General features: G+C 27.2%; 5 protein-coding genes across 6 annotated transcripts in view; 2 read left to right on the top strand and 3 right to left on the bottom strand.

Moving 5' to 3' along the window:
• Window positions 1-17,718, top strand: part of LOC109598052 (alpha-(1,3)-fucosyltransferase C-like) — a 265,775-nt gene that overhangs the window by 207,328 nt on the left and 40,729 nt on the right. The window lies entirely within an intron of this gene.
• On the bottom strand, window positions 282-2,791 carry LOC109597522 (carbonyl reductase [NADPH] 3). The gene is made up of 4 exons (XM_020013234.2): window positions 2,634-2,791; window positions 2,317-2,577; window positions 2,029-2,267; window positions 282-681 (listed from the first exon to the last, which is right to left on the bottom strand). Exons 1-4 carry the CDS (start codon window positions 2,655-2,657, stop codon window positions 363-365), a joined length of 843 nt encoding a protein of 280 aa, XP_019868793.1. The 5' UTR covers window positions 2,658-2,791; the 3' UTR covers window positions 282-362.
• LOC109597642 (uncharacterized) lies at window positions 3,730-4,796 on the bottom strand. The gene is made up of 2 exons (XM_020013388.2): window positions 4,675-4,796; window positions 3,730-4,615 (listed from the first exon to the last, which is right to left on the bottom strand). The coding sequence occupies exons 1-2, from the start codon at window positions 4,723-4,725 to the stop codon at window positions 4,247-4,249; spliced, it is 420 nt and encodes a 139-aa protein (XP_019868947.2). The 5' UTR covers window positions 4,726-4,796; the 3' UTR covers window positions 3,730-4,246.
• Window positions 6,937-8,088, bottom strand: LOC109597021 (nucleoside diphosphate kinase 7-like). Its single transcript, XM_049970508.1, has one exon. The coding sequence runs from the start codon at window positions 8,086-8,088 to the stop codon at window positions 6,937-6,939; it is 1,152 nt and encodes a 383-aa protein (XP_049826465.1).
• The window catches only part of LOC109597855 (RYamide neuropeptides-like), a 37,610-nt gene continuing 31,035 nt past the window's right edge, over window positions 11,144-17,718 (top strand). The window contains exon 1 of the mRNA XM_020013638.2: window positions 11,144-11,258. The gene's annotated coding sequence lies outside the window, so the exon portion shown is untranslated. The remainder of the gene's footprint in view (window positions 11,259-17,718) is intronic.

Below are 17,718 nucleotides of genomic sequence, written 5' to 3'. Positions count from 1 at the left end.
AAATATATTAATAGTAATGGCATATAAAAGATGGCGCTCAAAAAGTAAAGTCCGGTTTCTCTTCATATCTAAATGATTTATCTTTACCACTTATCTCCTTTATGCAAAAGTCCTAAAATGTAGACAAAAATGTCAAACGGTTGAAAATACACATTGTCATATTACCATATATGATTGCGTTTTATTATATGCTGACAATAACAATAATATTTTTTTAACAGTAATCAAAAATTGTTTTCTTTATTATTTTAGACTGAAGATATATATAAAAGTAAAAACAATTAGAGAAATATAACATTTATTCATATACTTTATAAAATGCACAGCTGCAAGGCCTACGTGAAGCGTGACTATTGTTTAATTTAACTGCTAGGAACCTCATCACCATACCAGTTAACAACATGAGAATCAAACCAGACATATTTTCCTTTCAAATCCGCCTCCAGAGACAGATATAGAGGAGCTCTAGCTCCTTCTTCAATTGTAAGTGGTCCCTTATGACTTGTCATGTCTGTGTCAACATATCCAGGATGGACTGCATTAACGGCGATATTTCTATTGGGTTCTTCCTTATCAAAGGTCCTTTGTTGAATTATTGTCAGAGCAGTGACTCCCACTTTGGAGACAACATAGGCACTTTCACCCCAACCCTCTTCCTTATATTTACCTTCTTTGGCATCACTGAAACAATAAGATTCATACACTATCTAAATATCTTATCTGAATACAACCAATATTTTTGTTGTTCAGTAAATCTTTTTGGTAAACATTTTTGAAGCGACTGAAACCTGTTTTGATAATATCGTCGCACTGAACGTCAGACAGAATTAATATATAAATAATTCCATCTGTAAACATAATTCATTGAGATCTTCCACAGTTAAAATTGAAATACCGGGATGGTTTAACAAGGACTCGCCGACATTTGGCTAAAACAGGTTTACCTACATAAAGACCTGACAAAAAAACCTCAATCCTCACTTAAAAATATATGAAAAAGGTTCACCTTTACCTACAAACATCTTCATAAGCGACTGCAAGATTGGAATATAATTCTCTTTAGTGATGAGTCAAAGTTTCACATGTTTAAAATTAATGGTAATATATCAAAATAAGAGACTAATTCCAAATTATATGGTAGTGAGAAGTTAGTTTGAGCTTGTTAAGGTTTGGGTTCAATTCATAGCATATAAAGGATTATGGAGCTCCATGATCTGACTTAAACCCTGTAGAAAATTTATGGGAGCTGGTGGAAAAGAAGATTCAAGGCAAGAAATCATGATAATTTTTTTCAAGAGAACCAAATTCAAATAATGATGATGATATTTTGCCCAAGTTAATGAAACATATGCCAAAACAGTGGTGTGCAAAGATATACAATCAAACATATTGGATGAAAAATTAAATATTTTATTGCTACATATTAATAAAATTGCTTTTTAAATTGTCACTTCAATTATAATTTTAAAAAATAAATTATATTAAATCAAATAAATGTAGTTATGGGCTTATGAGTAATCAACATCTGGCTATATAACGTTTTATATAAAAAATTAATCTTAAGAGAGAGTTTATATACTGAAACTGAAAGTAGGGCACTGCCATAAAAATTGTAGTTTTTGTCCAATGTTGACAAACTGTTTTTTTCAAATGTGAAACATGAAAATATGTACTTATAGACAAATTGTCATGTTTTTTGGCCCAAAACAAAAATCTACAGTGTAATTTTTTAGACATAGGAATTGAAGAAATTATACTAGTAAATTTTTATCTAAGAATTCATTGTATTAAGCATCTTCTGAAATAGGTATATACCACATTTCATTCACTTTTGAGCAGATAAAATAAAATTTAATAGTATTTATATTTGACTGACAGAATAATTCAGGCTCAGTGGTAGTTCTTTGACTTCTACTACCTGAATTTGGATGTGTGAATGGTCTATTTGAATTTTGAATTAAATATGAATGAATCGAATTTCAACATCACATCAAAACCAAGAAACACAAATATAAACACTGCACTTACTTGATAAACTTTTCCATAAGTTTGTTCAAATTGGGAATTGTTAGTTCAGGATCACTAAATTTGGCCCGTAAATCAGCTGATGGAATTCTTGACAGGTGTCCTGCAGAACTGGACACATTGACAACCTTTGCATTCGGTCTCAGCAAAGGAAACAATGCCTCACAGACTCTCAGAGTGCTGAAATAGTTGACTGATACTGTTTCTTTAGCTTGTACCTCAAATGGTTCAGTGGCATCATGCTGAAACAAAATGATTAATAAACTTCCATATGAGCACAAAGTAATTTACCTTGAATGCAATTGCCGCGTTATTGATTAATAAATCAATGCCGCCATGAGATGATTTAAGGTAATCCTTGAATTGATTGACACTGTCCTGGCTGTTGATGTCGAGCAAATGAAACAGGGGTTTGAAACCCAGTTCATTCAGTTTTTTTACAGCATCTTTTCCTCTGTTTTCATCTCTGGCCGTAAGATAAACTGACCCATCAAATTTTTCGCACAAGCCTTTCACTATAGCGTAGCCAATACCTTTGTTACTGCCAGTAACCTTAAATGGATTGTTTAGAAGTGTTTATCCAATTTTAAGGAGACGATTTAATTTACCACTGCAATTTTCTGTGAGGTCATGTTGAACTGATTGTTTTCCAACACTGTTATGTAACGGTACTTAAAAAATGATGAGATTTGAGGGGAATTTTTGTAAATGCAATGACAACCGGCGTAATTAAATATTAAATGTTCGAGTGGCCGGCGTTGCCAAGTGACGGCTACATATAAGTCATGATTAGACGTAATCTTAGTTGCCTAATATACATTTTATCATTTTTGTCGTAAAATTTTTTGAAGGTGAATTAACTCAAATTGAGGGGTTGTCTTGCAGTTTTGCGCTTTACAATTCTAAATTTGATAGGAAGTATATGTATATATGTACGTATAATTTAAATACTAATATTCGAAAACTTATAAATAACTGTTAATATTTACTAAATTTATTCGATATTACATTTATTTGATGAATATTGTTTCGGAAAATATGAATTTGGGACTGTATGCTTGGAAAATTTATCACCCTTAGTATTTATTTGAAGTTGTACAGCTGTTTGTTACATTAGTGATATTCGTCAACTTGTTTTATCAATCCGCCCACGCATAGCTTTCCAACAGGATACCGGACATCATTTAGCCAACGAAACATTATCGTTTTTAGATGAAACTGGTATAAAAACACTGGTCTGTGAGATCCCTAGATTTATGGGATATCAATGGTCGAGGCTCTTCAGCAATTGCCCTAGAGGTTTTCAACACTTTTTTTGACATGGAAAAACACATACATGCTTTTTTTAATAGTTCATGTATTGTCGGATTGAATAATATTAATTACAAAATCAATTTAAATATGTCCTACCTTTGAGATCTTATTTTTTTTTGATGATTTCCTGACTATTATATTTGAATTCTATACTAAAATTATAATTAAACATATTTCTTTTATAAAAACAAATATTGATCAAAATGGTTGAAATTAACAATGCCAATTTCGTTTCACCAAGATGTAGAATATTTATTTATTATTTATAGAGTTTACATAACGAAAGACATAATTCTATATAAAAACTCTACTTTACACATGCACAGCTTAATTTAAGTTTTTTAATTTAAATATTGTTGAGATGTAATTCTAATAATAAATAAAAATCAATTTTTATTAAAAAATAACGAAGAGTTTATTACGTGTGTTAAAGTGAGGGTAATGAGTGAATAAGTCACAGAGGAAACATTTCTTCAGACACTCTAAGGTCTGTTAGGTGTTTCTGCTTTCCTTTGAAAGGATACTTTGACGTTTATAATTAACCGAAGGAAAACTCTTAGCGCTTTCACTTGGAACAAGTAGAACAATGATTTCATTACAGATAAGTAAACTTACATTTTAAATCGATTTTAGTTGCACTTACACTACTGAGAAATTTAAGTAGATAAGCGAACGTTAAAGAAAAGGACAATGTGTGTAAACGATCTTAAACGAGTAATCAGTTATTTCACAGTTAACGGCGTTAATGAGTTCTACTTATTTAATATAAATTATTCTTAATACTGTGGAATTCCGATTAGGGATTAAGAGTTTATGAACATGTTGCATTATCCTTCCAATTTTGCTACTTCTAAATCTTATTTGTATTAAAAACATTTTAAGATATAAATTAATATTGTGTAAATTTCTAATCCAAAGTCTTGAGCTTATTCATTACGCACACCATCGTGTTATAAGCGACATCACCGTGAGTTGTGCCATTCATACCGGCGCACTTATCCAATTCACTGAGGTCCTTTTTGTCTTCATAAACGCTACTTGTGAATTCTTTAATTTTATTTATCATAATGTGGCCCTGTGCCGTTTGATAGCCCTGCTTCTTGTAACTGCATGCTAAGAACTCTCTATACTTCCTGTCATTTTTGGGAAAAATTGTTGTTTTTAACACAACTTCTATAATTCTTTTGTCAATTCCTACTTCATCAATGCATTCCATAGCCATTTTATGTCTATTTGCCATATCCCGTTCACTACCAAGGAATACGTGTCCAACATCCTGCACCAAAGTGGAAACTCAGTAACACATGTTAAGGATTTTTTGATAGATTAACTTACCTGGGCGTATACGAAACAAACACAAACGACCGTAATTACAGCTACTCTCATTTCGAACGACTGAGTATTGCTCACATTCAAGACGATTTATCGTTGGAAGACAAATGATGGGTTAAGGTCAAGTTTTCAAAATAATTTAATCATTTTTGCCATTTATCTTGTTATAGTAAATGTGTGGTATTTTTAAGTATTTATAAGTCCCTCGTATCACTCGTTTTTTTTAAGTTCATTGTAGAATGAAGCAATATGGTTTATTTTAAAAATCCACACGCTTGCCGCCTAATTCTGATTACACTCTTTATCAATATTTGTAAACATTATGATAGAGTTAAACAATCACAAATCATTTTAATTAAACGAAGTGACACAAATGGACTTTAATTACAAAAAAAAAATAAATAAAATAAAATTAAATTTTTAACAGAGATATTCGATATGGGCACTTTTAAAAATGGAATTAATCTGTTTGGCGCACTCAAACTCCATTAGCTAAATTATTTCAAGTGTCTCCTTGCGTCTATTTACTTTTTTCAGCCGAAAGTAGCGTCTAAATAACAATTTTAATTGTGTAGGGCATAATGATTTTTACATGTTGCCATAAAAAATATGTTGCGATAACACGCTCTAGTCGTATATTTATTTTAAATTGGCAACATAAGGGAATGGAGTTAGGAAAACGGACTACACAAAATTGTTTTTTACGAAGTAATTTCATAGATAGGTCAATAACATAAATTCTTTCGAGGTAATTTCGTTATTCTATATAGTTAATATAAAGGTCATATAAATATTAAAAATTTTATAATAAATTAAGTAATCATGAAAAGAATTACTGAAACTACGCTAATTAAGAATTTATCGTACTAAAATCACATAATTTTATGAAATTTATAAATTTTCATTAAAGTAAATTAGTATTTAATGAAGTTTTGGTTTGTTGCGTGCCATTTGATTCAAATGTCAATATGCAAAGGAATTGTAATAATTTGGTTATAGTTTCAGATTAGATGAAATCTCAACATCCCCCTATTTTAAAATAGAGATAATAAATTTTTATCTCTTTTGTTATTTATCATTAATTATCAATATACAAGATATTATTATAAGACATTTAGAAGTAAATGAAAATAAATTTGTGATTTTGTAATTTTTTAAACAATTTCTTTCTTGTTATATTATATATTATTATTATTATTATAATTATTAATTATAGAAATTGTAGTTTATTTGTTTATGAAATAACTAATTTACAATAGTATATATTATGTAAATGTATATAATTATGTACATGTAATATATAAAAATATGTATATTTTTGTACTTATTTCCATGAAGTAACCGTTTTGTAATAATAAGGGTGTTGCTGTTCCAACTTTTAAACAAGTCAACAAAGATCCAGGAAAGCTGATATAAATGTATTATCGAAGAGCTCAGACAATCGAAAATTATTGGAAGTTGAAATAGTCTGGACAACTCGGAGTCTAGACCTCAGTCCAATTGAATATATCTATGACATAATTGGGAGACAATTAGGAGATCATTCTAACCTACTTAACAACAGCAGCAAAGATTTGAGGCATCTGTCATCCGAAACAAAAGTGGAAATATGTGTACTAATTGCATTAAAAATAAGGTAGTGTATCCTTATTTTAATATTAAAAATTCTGTTTTTTGCAATATTCAAAAATCCAATTTGTTTTCGATCATTTAAGGTTTGTATAATAATTCTTTTTGAACACACAACTAATTTCATTTTTGTTATTTTACAAGTTAAAATAAATTATTCAAAATTATATTACTTGTACGTAATTGTTGCAATTGAAACATTTACACTTAATTTTGATTTTCTTTTATCTCTACAATCAACATTTTTATAGTTATTAGGACCGAATTTAGTTAATAATAGTACTGAGTCGAATTATGTTAGTTATTTACGGATAGCAAAGATTCCTTGGACTCTGTATAATAGATTTATCGATTATCTTGTTGCGTAGTGGATATAGAGAAATTTTGGATTAACATAGAATTGAATTTAATACAATAAATACTATAAATCCTGATATGAAGGGTCCTATAAAAGAAAAACGAGTACATTTAAACTGTTTACTATTATTATATAGTCTTAAATATATTTTTTATTTAAAAACTCATGTTTATAATTAGTTCTGTTATTAACAGTTAAACAGTAAAAAAATAGATAACAAGAGTATTAAATTAAATTTCAATAAATGTTAACGGGTTGAACTTATAATACTTATATAATTAATTGTTTAGTATCTTAAAGAAGTATTCTAACTCTATTTCAACATCTTCCGGTAAGTCTGTACAATGAACAGCATTTTTATACTTGTCAAGGCCGAAGTTAGCTCTTAAAGTAGTTGGGCGAATTTTCTTAGCTACTTCTGGATCATATGGCCCGCAAATATTTCTAAATTCCCCATGGACATCTCGCTTCTCTGCGTTGAAGATTTGCACTGCTACACATGGTCCATCCAAAAAACTCAAAACTAGAGCATTGTAATCGTCTATAACGCCTTTGTAAACCTCCAAAAACTCATTGGCTGTCTTGTTGGTTAAATAAAACATTTCCATGGCGGAGAAAGTAAAGCCGCAGTTCAATATTGAGCTGACGATTTTACCAAGATTGCCACCTTTGATGGTGTGAGGTTTAATAACGCAACACGCAGAACTGTGACAATTTAAACCCGGTTGTTGATGGTACTTTGCGAAAAAGAATTTTGCCTCTCTGGCAGCCATTTGTTGGGATAACGATCCGTGTAAGGCGTTGATGGCTCTGTTCGTACCGTACATTGCTCTGAGAGAATTCGGACTGGTTTTTCGTGCGTCCACAGGACACACAGGCCCCAGGATTTCGTTCAAACGTCCAACTGCGTTTTCCCCGACCAACTCCATGGCTACTATAGGGCCTGATATGAAGTGTTCCATAATGAAAGACGAGTAAGTCTCCTCTTTTAAATAATCGTAAAACTCCATTGCGTCTTTTCTGGTTAAAGTACACAACTTCAAATTTGCTATTCTGAAATTGTTGTCCTCGATAACTTTAATAATCTCCCCGATCATGTCAAATGCATCCGGCTTTACCACAGCCACGGTGTGTTCGTTCGATTTGGAAACGTATCGGGCAGTTCGGTCATCCGCATAATCCACAATCTTAATTTGCCTGCTGTACACTCGAATTTCGTTACCCAGGAACATGTCTTTAAGTCCGACACCGTCCAAAGTTGCACGTCTTAAAAACGTGCGATTTGTTTGCGTATCGATTAATTCCGTCGTGCCATCACAGGGGTAGAAATTGAGAAGTAATTGTTTTTGAAGCGAGTTCGCATCGTACCACATCGTATGGAAGGAGAGTCTGTCGTTGAAGTGGTAGTCTTCCGGGTTGAGTCGATCCATATCTGTAATTAGCGGAATTAATAATTAAATGAGTGAAATCATTGTTCACCCACCGAAAAACGAGTAATAAGTGGAGCTCGTTTGGGGTGAATGTAAATGAACACCTGTTGGATGTGGCCGATATATACATGGGGAGCTCCGGGCGGTTTTATGTATGTTTAAAGCTGCAGTCTGCAGTTTTGAACAACTACAATCGTAAATTATAAAATTATGTAACTTATTGGTTGAAGCCAGATTATAGCTAGCTGCAATATTTTAGTATTAAGTAAGTAAAAGCTGTTTCGTGTAGGGTAACAAGACTCGGAATTAATTCGTTGGTTGTGTACACATAATAATAAAATATGATTTATGCAATGTTTTTTTAAGCGCAGAGAATGCGGTTTATCAGTAAGTATTTGATTTGGGCGGTACATATAAAAGTTTGTATCAGTTGGTTTATTCATGCTTCGTGAATGAACATGTACTGCTCAATCTGTCTGATTGTTGCACTATTTGTACAATGAAGGAAGCATTAACTTACGTAAATTAAATAGATAAAATATATATTTATATGTGTATTTGTGTTCTGACTGAATTAGATATTGACGTTGTTATTAATAACAATATTTTATAATATCGTAAATATTATTGTATACACAAATTCAATAAGTATTAAATATTAAAATAAATACTTGACATTCATCTTGTATATAAAAAATCCCGTTAAAATAATAAATTTATATTTAATAAGTTTTAACATTTCATTGATTAAACTCAAATAAAAATTAGTAATAGCATGAAAAGTAGCACAGAAATATAAATACAAATTTACGTAAATGTAGAATTGTAAAATTTACACTGAATCAAACAAAAATTAAAATTATAATTTTTAATAAATAATTTAATAACAAATTTATATTATATAAATTAAGATTTAATTACACAGTGAGTTCGAAAGTTTTCTGATGATTATTATATGCATATTCAATAATTTAAAAATATACGAAATACTGAAACTGTCTCATGTTTTTTAAAAATTGAATATCTATATCTAAAAATATGAGTTGTACTACTTTGGAATTAGATGCCAGTACCAATAATGTTTATTGTTATTGTTGTGTTTACTATTCAATTGGTTAATTTAACATTATTCTTTAAAATTTGCGTACATACATAATGGACATAATTAAGCAATTTTTTAATTTGTGGTCTTTCATTGCTCTTTTTGAATTTAAATCGATTATTTACTTGCGATTTTCTGCTTTGTAAGAAAAATTATAATTCAGCATCACCAAGACCGTCAGTAACAAGAAGAGATAGCTAAGAGTTTACAACTAAATAAGCCAATCGTTTCCAATATTATTAAAAAATTTAATATAGTTGAACAACTTGAAAAAAAAACCAACAACTGAATAATTGTAATGTCAAAAATCTTCTCGTTAACTGAAATTGAAGCCAACCTGGAGAAATTGAGACATGCTGTGATTAGATCAGGAACTGTGAGAAAATGGTTGGTGGATGAGTGTTCGTTTGACCCTACTAAAAATGGGAAAGTTCAATTTTGACTTAACTTGCTTAAGATCACATCCACTGGTCCACAGGACAGTGGAGACAATTAGTTTTTAGTGATGAGTCTAAATTTAATTTATAAAAAATGATTGTCCTGCTTATATAAACAACAGGGACAAAAAGTTTGTTATACCCACAGTAAAACATGGGGGTAGTTCAATTAAATTATGAGGAAACTTGATGCTCTTTATAAATGTGTTTCAACATGAAAACGATCCCAAACACAAATCCAAAATTGTGACGGATTAATTAAAAGACTAAAGCATTGATGTTTTGTTTTGCATGTCCAAATTTCCAGACATCAAGCTTATAGACAATATGGAGGATCACGTTTATAACCAAATTTGATATAAAAATTTTACAAATTTAAACGAATTAATCACAACAATTCAAAAAGCTTGAAAGAATATAGACTTGCCGTATATTCTGAAAATGGACGTGACTATGCCACGGAGATGGGTAAAAAATATAACACAAAAAAGATATTATATAAAATATTTATGATAAATTAACTAAAGATTTAGTCAATAAAATCCCTTTCAAAATTAAAGCTAAAACTATATTTATGTCCAGCTCAATTCAGAAAAATATATGTAATATATTATATGTATAAAACAATAATAATAAATTAATATTATTTTAATAGTTAAAATTAAATAAAAGAGTTATGTCTAAAATATTTAACATTTTAAAAAGTTGGTGTAATAATGACCACTGCATATACCTTTCATTTGAGATATTATAATACTACCCTTTCTATATAAAAATAATTAATATTGGTCATATGGTACAGAAAAATTTGGCATATTGGTGACAATGGTTTTTATTCGAGGGCAGATATTTTATTCCATTTAGAAGTTATCAAAGGGAGGAGATTTTATGACCTCACTGTATATTTCAAAGCTTGCTTTTAATAAGTGATGTCACAATCTTGATTTAATTATTTGAGTTTTTGCGACTGAAACAATATTACCTGAGGACAAGAAGAAATCACTAGTGAAAATCAAAAAGAAATTAAAGATGGTGATAATTTGTAATAGTCGAGTCTGAAAGTATGTTCATATTTAAGAATATAAAATAAATATTTACGTTAATTTTGATATTTTTTCTGTGTACTACAGTTAAAGAGTTGGAAACAAAATTACCTTATAAACTATCCAAGGAAAAATAATTATTATTGATACACATATGTATATATATGTATGTAAAAAAAATGAATCCGAAAAGTATGCAAATTTATTGAAAAACCATACATTAAAACAATAAATAAATAATTAAAACATTTCAACCAAAGTGAATAAATTATCCCACGTAAAGTTGAGTGGTTTCTTCTTGTCCTTCTCCATGTCGGTCAGCTCCATCCACGCTCTTGGCTGAAGTGTTGAGGAAGGCCCGGTTTCGTCCACGCGGGCCAACCAGAGATGTTCCGATGAGTGGACGCCTTCACGGGAGCGCGCGCCGCGACGCCCGCTCTACGTACATCGGACGCGTATAAATACGCGCGACACTCGCGACGCCTTCCCGCTATCGGCGTTCAGTGTTTCCCCGTCGACCTCGATATCCAAGAACGACCACCACATCTCGCCGACCCGGACCCCGTCGACTCAACACCAACGACACAGGTCAGGAAACACGTATATTTTTACTAGTTTTAAATTTGTTGCATTTTTTGTTCCTTCTCAATTTTTTTAATTCAATTTACAAACAATTAAATTTGAATTCTAAATTTTTGAAATAAACTTTATAAATTTATTAAATAAAAATATATATTTATTACATATATATTCTTAAATTTTGGTGTGTTAATATTAAAAATCCAGACATATATTGCAGATTGATCTGAGATTAATAAATATACATTTCTATTGTAAATAAAAAAATCTAATTTTTTACCGTGAAAAAATTATAAATATTGTTTCACAAATTAAAAGCTAAAACTTATTTTTTATAAACATGACATTTCATTTTAATGAAAAATGACTTTTTCATCAAGTAAAGAAGGCTAAAATAAATAAAATTAATAAGTACAAATATTGGGATAGACAATATAATTAATAATTTAATTTTTATTTTGTATGATATTTACAATATTTTATTAAATATTGTATAATACATTCAATATTTTATTAGATTTTTGATGTTTATTATATATATATTTTAAAAAAATTATTTTCTTAATATTTTTTCTTACTTATATATTTATATTAACTGTAAAAATTTATTAAAAATTTAAGAATTTTTTTTATTTTAAGAAAGATTATGTTAATAATTTTTAAAATATACTAAAAAGTAAATTGTGATCTGTAAAATAAAATCTGAAAGATGGATAGGATTTAAATTAAACATTTCAGTTTTTTATAAAAAATATGTTTTTGATTTTTCTGATATTTTAATATGTTTTACAAATTAACTAAATTAAAGTAACGATAAATATTAAACATTCGAATTTTATGTATATTTTATTTTCGCGAATTTAACGAATGTCCGTTTTTATTTATTTTTTAATGACTGTGTATTTCATTACTATTTATTCGCCATAATCAAGGAATTAAATTTTAATAGCACTATTTATTTAGTTAAATTAAAAGTTTAAAGCAGATCACAGAAATTCGATTGAAAAATAATAATTCATATATTCATGTAATTTAATTTTTAATAAATTATTTATTATTAATAATTTATAACATTTGATATCTTTCAAAATTGTAATTTTAATAATTTTTTGAAATATTATTGTGTGCATTAGGGTGGTCCTTAGCAAGTGTTTTCGTTCTTCTTTGCTCCCAGGGGCTCAAATGGTTCCAAACTGATAAAAGAAATTCTCTGAAAATTTATTATTAACTCTAAGATAGTCCGTCCACATTCCAAACAAAGTTTCTTATGGAAATAATATGAGAAAATTTTGTTTCGTTTTTTAGAATTTTGTTATTCGGGGATAATTAAATTTAAAATAATGGGACACAAATATTTTTATAGTTAATTTTACGTTCTACAAAAAATGTCTTTAAGCTGAAAGTTTAATTTTTTTATAACTATACAAATTGCATACTTTTTCAAAGATATCGGATGAATATCATAAATAATGAAACATGTTATTTTCTGAAAATTAATGATTGTACACTGATAAAAGTAGTAAAATGGAATAAAGTTTAGTGAATAAATATTAAAACGTGAAAACAGAGGTAAGCTCTAATTCGTTAGAAAAATATATTGGTTCTGATATTAACACGACTATAGTTTTTAAAACTCTTCCGTAGTTGCATCAATCAATATTGAACAAAAACAGTAAAAAATAATTTAAATTCGCATTTAACCTCATATAATTACATAAATTAATTTTCAATGAGATAGTTTATAAGAATGTTTAATATATTTTAAAGCACAAATGTTTATTTTATACATATATTTGATAATAATATGGTCAAAAATTATACTTTGAACTCGAATAACTTTTAAACCGATCGACTTAACCAAAAATCATAAGAGACTTTTTTGAAGAGCCTTCAATTTGCTATAAAAATATGTATGTATGTGTATTTTAAATTTAATTGTCTCCGAGTAACAACATTCTAAAGAACGAAATCCATTTTTCCATGTTATTTCCATTAGAAACTTTGGTCGGAATGCGGATAATTTTAGAGTTAACATTAAAAGTTCAAATTTTCAGGGATATTGTGTATTTGGAACCATTTGAATCCCTAGGACCAAAGAAATTCGAAAACACCACTGCTAAGGACCACCCTTGTGTGCACAAATTGTTGAAATAATTCTTATAATATAATCATAATGTGTACTAAAATAAACAAACTCATTTTATATAATTTCAATGTATTATTTACGAATACTTAAAAAAATATTTATTTCATATTAAAAATTATAATTTAAAAACGTTTGTTATTATTACATAATTTATTCCTCACATACATAGTATTCATATGTATATGATAAAATAACAAAAATTTGAGTATGTTCAGCCTTTTACGGGCTTTATAACATCAATTTGTACTAATATAAAAAGTTTATTTTAATAATTAATAAAACTAATACATACTGTGCTACTGTTAAAAAATAATTGAAAACCGCAATTACAACGATTGCAATCATTGAAGTTTGATTGAATGGTAAAATATTTGAAAACACGTGCCATAATATTTTTTAAATTATAAAAAGTCGTATACTCTATAACCAATGTTTATACACATATGTGTATTGTGCCTTCAGGCTCCGAAAATTTCGAATTTTAGATACTATTTTATTTGTATTTTATTTTTGTATTAAATGCATATTGATTTTTATTTATGTTTTATAATAGTTTATTTCATTACTATTTATTCGCCATAATCAAACAATTAAATATTAATGGCGCCATTTATTTTGCCAGATATATTTTTTTTTATATGCAAAAATAAATTTCGCAAATGATGATCGAATTATTCCATTGTGTTTTGTCTGGAATATTTGTTACGTTGTTTTTTTTTTCTCGATTGGAACCAAAACTTTATTCAAATATGGGGCTTACTGTAACAAATGTACCCCAATAACAGTTTCTAGACTTAAGAGTAAAATGTTTTTCAATTTTGTTTTTTATAAACATAAAAACAGGTGGTCTATTAAGAGGCAATAAATATGTTAGTAGCTAATTACTAATTACTTGATCTAATAATCAGTTATTATGCTACATAAACTAAATAAATAAAGCGATAAAAAATGTCGGGACAATAATGGTCTAGCATTTAATTTTATTAGTAAATGTTATCAGATCAATTCAGAATTGTTTAATAAATAATTGATCTTGCATTTATGGCATTTGGAATGATTGGTAAAGTTATCTAATTAGCGTCGATAATTGAGAAATTAGAATTAATAGTGTTAGTAAGGATCGGGCGAAACCCGTCTTGTATTCCTCATGGGTTTATGTGGATCATCAGATGATTAAATATTAAATAACTTTATATTCCAGGATTATTTGTCGTTTAAAATGTTAACACACAGGTGACATGATTTCAATTTTTGAATGACACGTTCCTGGTCTATTTGTTTGTTTTCCGGAATCCCATTATTGTTTAGTAAATTTTGCGTCTCGTTTCTAAAAACCCGATCGCGATTTTGAATATAATTTTTGTGTTCGTCGGTAAACAATAGAACGAGTGTAAACAATTCGAAATTATTTTCGGTGACAAAACGAAACGAAAAAATAAATTTCTATTACATTTTTTTTTCGCAGCCACACTTAATGTTTGCTTGTGTGAAACGTGTATCCTAGGGGGGGACCATCGGAATTGTTTAGAGTATTTACCGGAATTGCCACAATCTGATGCATTTCGATCGTTACTTTTCGAAAATCTAATTAATTAATGTTTGAACAAAACGGAGACTGTTTTTTAAATAAACAAATCAGAGAAATGACTTTAAAATCTGTATTGATATTTTATTACGTTTGTGGCCGATAAGTTTACGAATTAAGTTAGAAGTTTTTGTTTGCATTGACTCGATTATAAATTTTGCGACAGCAATTCGGGAAAATGTAAAATAGGGCTTTCAATATTTCCAATGACTAAATCGAAATTAACATTTTTTTCTTGCTGTTATTATTTATTATTACTTTTTAATTATTCAATTTTGTATCCAATATTTCAAAACAATATAATACTAGACCTTATATATATATATATATATATATATATATATATATATATATATATATATATATATATAATTGAATAATCAATATCCTGTGGGAGTAGTAGCAAAATTAAAAAAACATTTTTAGTCTGACACATAGATTTATCGTATAAATTTGAAGTGATTAATTAAATATTTAAAACCTTTTAATAATATTCTAATTTAAAAACAAGAAATAACAATAAATAAATAGATATATATATATATATATATATATATATATATATAAAACACATTATGTAATTCATAATTCATTTCATTTTCTATAGAAACATAGATATTAACTGTAATATATTATTATATAATATTTTAAAATAATAATAAAGATCCAGAAATAAACATATGCAGAATTTTAAACAGTATTTTATGTTAATAAATATTAAAATATAATTGAAAAACAATTTTTCATTTATAAAATAAAATCTGAAAGACGAGTTGAAATTAAAATATTTCAATTTGTTTATGTAAAATTTATGTTTTTGATTTTTCTGGATCAAATAATATTTTAGTATGTTTTGTAAATTAATTAAATTGACCCGAATTTTAGATATTATTTTATTTGTATTTTATTTTTGCGATATTAAATGCATTGTATATTTTTTCATTGCAGTGGATTTCATTTATTGGTCACAATCAAAGAATTATTTTATTAAAAATTTATTTTGTTAAATTAAATGTTAAAGCAGACCAGAGAAAGTCGATTGAAAAATAATAATTTATAGTATTTTAATACATTAACTAATTACCTTTTAATATATATATATATATATATATATATATATATTAAAAGGTAATATATATATATATATATATATATTTGTCATTTTTTAAAACATAGATTAACTTTGTTTTTGTTAATTATTCAATATTTTATTATATATTATATAATTATTTTATTATTTATATAAACTGTTTTTAGAAAAGATAAGAAAAATAAATAAATCCAACCTAAATTTTAAATATAATTTAAATTAGTGTCATAAAATTAATTAATCACCTTGTTTGATAATTAATCTTAATCTGAAATATAAAATTTGTAGTAATCTTTTTATTTAATAAACTTTTTATTTAATAATTGATAAACGTATTTGTTATTTGTAAGTTTTATACTTTTTAAAAAGTAAATTTTACTATTTAAGAATATGTATTAATTAAATATTTAATATTTTTTTTTATTTTTTTATTACAAATTATAATTTAAAATTTTTATTATTACATATTACTATTTATGTCATACAGATTTTACTTATAAATTCGGAGGAATTAATTATATATTTAAAACTTTTAATTATTAGAACTTAAATTTAATAAATAAAAATACATAAATATATTTATTTAAATAAATATAAATTCAATTTGTTATTTTCCTTTCAAAGACAGATATTAACTATTACATATTATTGTATAATATTTTAAATATTTGTTGAGATATTTAATGTGTATTATAAATATTAATAATAGTACATAAATTTATTAATTCATTTAACGTCATTACTCAATTATTTTTTAATAAAATTGGTTATAGTATCAAGTTATATGCAGTTTATAAATAATTAAATAGGTTAAATAATATAATTAAATTACTAAAAAATAAAAGATGATTAACAAAAGTTAATAGGCACAGTTTTATATATACATAGTCGTAACTACAGGTATTTCGTAAAGAGCTAATTAATTAATACACATATTTATGTATTATTTAACAAAAAATTAATTAAAACTGGATACTTATAATCATTTTATAAATTATAATTAAATTAATATAAATATTAAAGTATTATTTAACATAATTATATATTATTATTCCATTTTGAATTAATTTTTACTCAAAATAAAATATTAAAAATGCATAGGAAGTTTTAGTAATTATAAGTGTAATTATTCTGTTAAACTTTAGAGAAATTGTTGAAGTTTTTTAGTTTAATTTAAATTAGTCAAATATTAAATAATTAGTTTTTGAGTAAAGATTTACATAATACATATTTTAAGGGAGAATTCCGGTATTAATTAACGGAACATTTCGTGTAAAACTCATTCATTTTCACACAAAAAAAAACTTGTTTCTTTTTTTAATATCGCACGAAACACGTTAAAAGTTTAAAAAGTTTATTCAGTCCTGATTAGGTAAACCGACGTCCTCCAAGGGAATGATAAATCTTCGACTAGACTTAACCTGTCGACAAACAAATACGCTAAAGTGCTGAAAATATTTAATAAACTTTACAACATAAACGGTTGGTAGATTAGCCCTGTCTTCACATATTGGTCTTGTGGGGTGGTGGGTGACGTCATAAAACCGACCTCCACCAATTTAATACATGAAAAATCGCAATGGAGTAAATTCATAAACACAATTATGTCATTTCTGGTGTTACGGAAAGACAAATTAATGTACTGTGG

This window comes from Aethina tumida, chromosome 1 (genome assembly GCF_024364675.1).
Source record: "Aethina tumida isolate Nest 87 chromosome 1, icAetTumi1.1, whole genome shotgun sequence".
Taxonomy (NCBI): Eukaryota; Metazoa; Arthropoda; class Insecta; order Coleoptera; family Nitidulidae; genus Aethina; species Aethina tumida.
The sequence above is the reverse complement of the archived record's forward strand: the minus strand, read 5'-3'. Positions and strand labels throughout refer to the sequence as shown.